Source organism: Monodon monoceros, unplaced genomic scaffold (assembly GCF_005190385.1).
Source record: "Monodon monoceros isolate NGI ecotype Baffin Bay Population unplaced genomic scaffold, NGI_Narwhal_1 Super_Scaffold_22, whole genome shotgun sequence".
Taxonomy (NCBI): domain Eukaryota; kingdom Metazoa; phylum Chordata; class Mammalia; order Artiodactyla; family Monodontidae; genus Monodon; species Monodon monoceros.
In genome coordinates this window covers 54675598-54681909 of record NW_021703779.1, presented here as the reverse complement: position 1 = coordinate 54681909, position 6312 = coordinate 54675598, and the positions used below count along the sequence as shown (strand labels likewise).

General features: G+C 39.3%; 1 protein-coding gene across 2 annotated transcripts in view; it reads left to right on the top strand.

Annotated features, from left to right (window-relative positions):
• The first annotated feature begins 878 nt into the window (after positions 1–878).
• Positions 879–6312, top strand: part of EDA2R (ectodysplasin A2 receptor) — a 54118-nt gene continuing 48684 nt past the window's right edge. Inside the window, exon 1 of one of the 2 annotated variants that reach the window (XM_029240982.1) lies at positions 879–969. In XM_029240982.1, coding sequence (XP_029096815.1) covers positions 899–969 — 71 coding nt within the window. In that variant the 5' untranslated portion in view covers positions 879–898. The remainder of the gene's footprint in view (positions 970–6312) is intronic. The other variant, XM_029240981.1, reaches the window with a different exon arrangement.

The following is a 6312-nucleotide window of genomic DNA, read 5'->3' as shown; positions in this document are numbered from 1 at the left end:
TAAGTTGACCAACCATCCCAATTTACCTGAGACTGTCCCAGTTTTAACACTGAAAGTCTCATGTCCTGAGGAAGCTTCTTAGTCCTAAGCGAAACTGGATGATTGGTTACCCTATATCCAGGATAGAACCCATATCTCCCAACACTCTGACCAATGCTAGTGCCACTGCCCTATGCCATTTGTATTATGAGAACTGTTATGTGACTAGTGTTTCCTTTTATCTACACCTTAGTGTACCAGCACATTTCTTCATGCTGCGTCATTCTCCCCTCCTACCCAGACAAGGACAGAAGCAATGACAGCTAGTTCTCCTCAAACTTAAAGACAGTTTTGGCAAAAGTGAACCATGTTTCAGCTTTCTCATCAACAAAGGAAGGATGATAATCTCTATATTGCTTACCTCACATGGATGTTGTATGGATCAAATATAATGGGTATTAAAGTGCTTTCTAAACTGTTAATAGCTGGTAACATGTGAGAGATTGTGGTTATTCTCTACTCCCTAGGCAGAAGCCAGCTCCTTGTCTTATTCTCTTTCCAGTTCAGCAAGTGTTATAGCCACTAACTGTGTGAACTTTGGTGAATCCCTTGGTCTCTGTGCTTCATTTTCCTCATATGCAAAATTAGGCTAATAATAATTATTTATATGGTTGTTTTAAAGGTTGAATTATTACTTGTAAACCATTTAAGAGTTCTTGGCACATGGTCAGTGCTATATATGCATTAGCTGTTTTGGGTTGGCTTTCTCAACCCTTATAACCCAGGACCAGAGAATAGATTAAGAGGCCCATAAACCAATTGACATGGAAGCCACTACTTACTTTGAAATCCCTTTCCACTAGTTCCCTAATTGTTGTGTTGTGTACCCATAGCATTCCTACCATGGATTGCCAAGAAAATGAGTACTGGGACCAATGGGGACGGTGTGTCGCTTGCCAACTCTGTGGGCCTGGACAAGAGCTCTCCAAGGTAAGTCCCCCTGGTCAGGATACTTATTTCTGTCACATCTTAAGAACCAGATTGGCAACCAAGAGAGTCCAAGATTAGCAGAATCATCCCCATCTGTGTCTAATCAGTTTAGTAGATAAAACAAACCAAAGATTATGACAGGGGACTTCTCTGGTGGTCCAGTGGTTAAGACTTCACCTTCCAATGCAGGGGGTGCGGATTCCATCCCTGGTCAGGGAGCTAAGATCCCACATGCCTCAGGGCCAAAAAAAATAAAACATAAATCAGAAGCAATATTGTAACAAATTCAGTAGACTTTTTAAAAAAATGGTCCACATCAAAAAAACCAAAAAACAAAGATTGTGACAATAGCAGTCACAACTCCATTAAGAAGTCAACCTGGCAACATCAGGGGCAGGGGAGGATTCCATGAGATAGTGGGGTATTTCAAGAGTAAATGTGTAATGCAAAGGCCTAGGAAGGCTGTTTGGTATTAGGGACATATGTCAACTAAAGAAGGGCCCACTCATTTGTGGTTCAGGAGCCAGATATCAGGTCTTGGGAATTGGAAAGAGAGAAGAACTGAGTAGTCTGAAATGTGGCCTCTGTCTAGAGGGACTGGGCCACTGAGGAAACTGCAAGAGAGGCTTCATTGATGGGGAACTAGGGAGGGTCTAGAATCCCAATTAGTGGTAAGGGTCAGAACAAAACCACCCACAAAGCAGGGATTTTATACACAGCCCTGGCTTGCAGAGCTGGAGCTGCTTAATTGTTCCTGCTTCAGGTCCCTATTGGTCCCAAAACCTGGGGGTGGTATTAAATTTAGGCTGCAGCTGGGAACACAAAGCCTGGGAACAGACAGTCAGCAGATTTTTTTTTCACACTCACATATTTTATGCAGTTGTTCATTAATTCAGCAATTACTTATTGAACACCTACAAAGTGGCAGGCATGATTGTAGCCACTGTGGGTATGGTAAAACAGACAAAATTCTTTGCCTTCATGAACCTTACCTTTTAATTAGTGGAGCAAACAATGAACAAGATACATACATAGATATGGAAGTATGACAAGAATTATTTACAGTGACCTGATACAGAGTGACTGGGTGGCTGCTTAGATCAGGTAGCAAGGGAAGGCCTCTCTAAGGAGGTGTCTTCTGGGGAGAGAATACAGCTAGTGCACAGTTCCAAGGTGAGAATGACTAGGCATGTTCAAGAAAGAGGAAGAAGGTAAGTGCAGCTGATGATTGGTGAGTGAGAGGTAGACTAGTACATAATGAGGTCACAGAGGGAAGTATCGGCCAAACCATGGGAATCTTTAAGTTTATGATGAGAAATTTTAATTTTTTAAAAAGCACACCAGGAACCCTTTGGATGGTTTTAGTTAGGAGAGTGACATGATACTCTGACTGAAACAAAATGTATCAATTATTTAGCCAGCCTCCTTCCTACCTCCCTATTTCACAAATGAAGAGACTAAGGCCCAGGGATATTAACAGACAAGCACTGACTCTAATTTTAACTCTTTACACATAGCATTCTATACCACAGTGGGGTGCCCACATGGTTAATAAGGGATCCCAAGTCTTCAGAAGTTAGGTCATCCTAGACATTAGGATGGACCAGATGGAATAAGCTACTTAGCTTGACAAAATCTGTTTTGAATATCACATTCATCTTCATGATCAAAAGGCTCGGCACTCCTATAAGAACAAGCTCTGAGAAATGTTCCTGTCATGTACATGGCCATTACCTTTAAAACCATCCATATTTACAAACCTGAACTTCTCCAAGGGAGAAAAATAGGCCTTTCTGTTAAACTGCTGTTACCAAATTCTCAAAAAGTGGCCCATGATGAAATGTGCATTTGTCTAAGCACCTCTTTGGTTGTCATTTATTTCAGCACCACTAGAAAGCTCAGAAAAAATGAATGAACTGCAGTATTGTGTTCCTGCAACTGCTTTATGTAAAAACAACTTGTACTTGTATAGCAGTCTGTACTTTGTAAAAAGCTTTCATGTGCATTATCTCATTTGGCTCTCGAGTCTCACCAAGAAGGTATTATAAGCCCCATTTTAGATGTTGAAACTGAGACTCAGAGAGCGTATGTGACTTGCTCAAAGTCACAGTGGTTCAGTAAAAATTGAATACACATGGGTTTGAGTCCCAGCTTTGCAGTGGGCAAATTAATCTTTGATTAAATTAAGATGTACTAAGTTAAAAGTAACATAAAACTTACCAGTGACTTGAACCATAAACAAATTTATTTATGTAATGAAATTTGGAAGCAGGGATCCTTGTGGTTGGGTGGGCAGATCAACAATATTGTCAAGGACCCAGGCTCTTTTTATCCTACATCCTGGGCACCTTGCTATTTTTTCCTCATGCTTGTGGCCTCTTGGTTACCATAACTCAAAGCATTACATCTTCACATCAGAGTCAAAGTCAGGAAGAAGGGGCAGAGACAAAGTAGCGTGACATTGTTAGTGAAGAAGTATTTTCCTAGAAGCTCCACAACAGATTTCCCTTTGTATGTTATGGGCCAGAGTTGGGCATTATAAGTATCTCAAAACTGCTGGGAGTGCTAGGACATGAGTACCTGGCAAACAAAAATGGGATTTCCATAATGGACTAAGACCAATCAAGAATCACTTCTTGGACTTCCCTGGTGGCGCAGTGGTTAAGAATCCGCCTGCCAATGCAGAGGACATGGGTTCGAGCCCTGGTCCAGGAAGATCCCACATGTCACAGAGCAACCAAGCCTGTGTGCCACAACTACTGAGCCTGCGCTCTAGAAGCCACAACTACTGAAGCCCGTGTGCCTAGAGCTCATGCTCTGCAACAACAGAAGCCACCGCAATGAGAAGCCCACACACCACAATGAAGAGGAGCCCCGCTTCGAGGCAAATAGAGAAAGCCCTCGCACAGCAACAAAGACCCAATGCAGCCAGAAAGGAGGGAGGAAGGAAGGGAGGGAGGGAGGGAGGGAGGGAGGGAGGGAGGGAGGAAGGAAGGAAGGGAGAGTCAGTTCTTGAGGCTGGTCACTTTGCCACCCAGAATGAAATCAGTGTTCTGTTAGTAAGGAAGAAAATGGGCAATGACTTTTGGATAAGGAATTAACAGCATCTGACACAGGCTTGTTTTTATAATTTCTTTTATTTAGTTTTAAAGTTCACTCATATGAACCATAAACATCACTGTAAATAAAACTTTAGAGAAAATCAGCACTCTTTCCTCAGGACACATTTTTAGAAGTATAATTGTCAAGCTAGATAATGCATACAGTTTTAAGATTCCTGTAATATATTAGCAGATAACACTTGTGATATTTTTTACTAATTTCTACTATAATTACATTTATTTTCAACATTTCATGGAATTCTTATATCCCAGAAGCCTAACCACACATAAATAATGTGTGTTTCTATCATCTATTAATTTTGTCTTCCTTTGTAACATTAAATTACTAACATATGAGGACTTCACATTCATTTTTTTTTTTTACTTTTATCACCTTTTGGTGTTTATTTGCAGTTTTGTGAACCGTTTCTGTTTGCTTGTTTTTTCTGTTCTATTCATTGTTTATTGTTCATTCTTCACTCATGTAAGGCACCTGAGTAGAAAAACAGAAGAATATGGGGTATTTTAAAAATCATTTATATAATGTGTAATACTTTTAAAAATCAGAAATGGTCTTGAATTTTATTTCATTTTATCATTCATTATCTCTTGACTATTTTATGTATGTCCCTTTGATATATTAATTTGATGACATATATTAATAAATTCCAAAATTAAAGTATCTTGCATCCCAAGGATAATTTTATTCTGATTTTGGATTAAATGCCCTCTTATGTTTTATAACTTAATATTTTATTTATAATAAATAAGTACTCAGCGCTATCAGCATCAAAACTTATTTAAGAACTGTGCTAGCTTGGTAAAATTAATTAAGAAGATCAATGTTTTTCTGGTTATAAAACTGGTTAGTAGCAAAAGAGTTTTGGGGGAATTGATCATTTGAACAAATTTTCTTTGCTTCCTCATTAGGAAAGGAAAATTTCAATATAAATTTTTCATGATAATTTCTTCCTTTTTAATTTCTTAAGAAATGAAATATCTATTTATTCAAGGAACTCTTGTTGAGGACAATTTGATAGTGTTTATCCACTATGCCAATCTCTGCTCTTAATTGGTGTACTTAAACCATTTATATTTAAGGTAATTGTTGATATGTTAGACCATTTTATCATTTTATTTTTTTGTTTCTTATTCTTCCGTTTGTCTTTTCTTGCCCCCCTGTGGGTTACTTGAACATTTTTTTTTAGGATTCCATCTTGATTTATTTGTAGGGTTTTGGTACAGTTTCCTTGAAATCATTCTGGGTACAGTAAGTCCCCTACAAAGTTCAAGTTGCGAACTTTCAAAGATGTGAAAATGCATTCCATCAACATCAGGCGTGAGTGAACTTGAAGCTTGCCTTCCGTCTCCTATTGCTGATGATCCTTCAGCTCTACCATCTCCCACCTCCTCTCCCTCCTCCAGTCAGTAACTCTTCTTGCCTGTTCACTCAATGCCAGCCCCTGTATGCCAGCTGTTGTACTGTACTACTATACTTTTCAAGGTACTATACTGTAAGATTCAAATATTTTCTTTACTTATGTGTTTGTTTGTTATGTATTATTTGTGTGAAAAGTATTATAAACCTATCACAGCACAGTACTATGTAGTCGATTGTATTTGTTGGGTACCTAGGCTAACTTTGTTGGACTTACGAACAAATTGGACTTAATGAACACGCTCTAAGAATGGAACTCCTTTGTATGTAGGGGACTTACTGTATTACAATATACACATGTGACTTAACACTCTCCACTGTTATCAACATTTTACCATTTTTTACCATTTTTAGTACAGTATGGAAACATTACTTCTACTTAGGTTCCTATACTTTCCTCACTTTCAAATATCATTGCTTTGACTATCAGGTAATTTTATGATTTTTTTTTTTTTTTTTTTTGCGGTATGCAGACCTTTCACTGTTGTGGCCTCTCCCGTTGTGGAGCACAGGCTCCAGATGCGCAGACTCAGTGGCCATGGCTCATGGGCCTAGCCGCTCCGTGGCATGTGGGATCTTCCCGGACTGGGGCACAAACCCATGTCCCCTGCATCGGCAGGCAGACTCTCAACCACTGCGCCACCAGAGAAGCCCTTTTTCTTTTCTTTTTTTAAATGTTTATTTCTTTATTTCTTATTAGTCATCCATTTTATACACATCAGTGCATACATGTCAATCCCAATCTCTCAATTCATCACACCACAACCCCCACCCCCCGCTGCTTTCCCCTCTTTGTGTCCATAC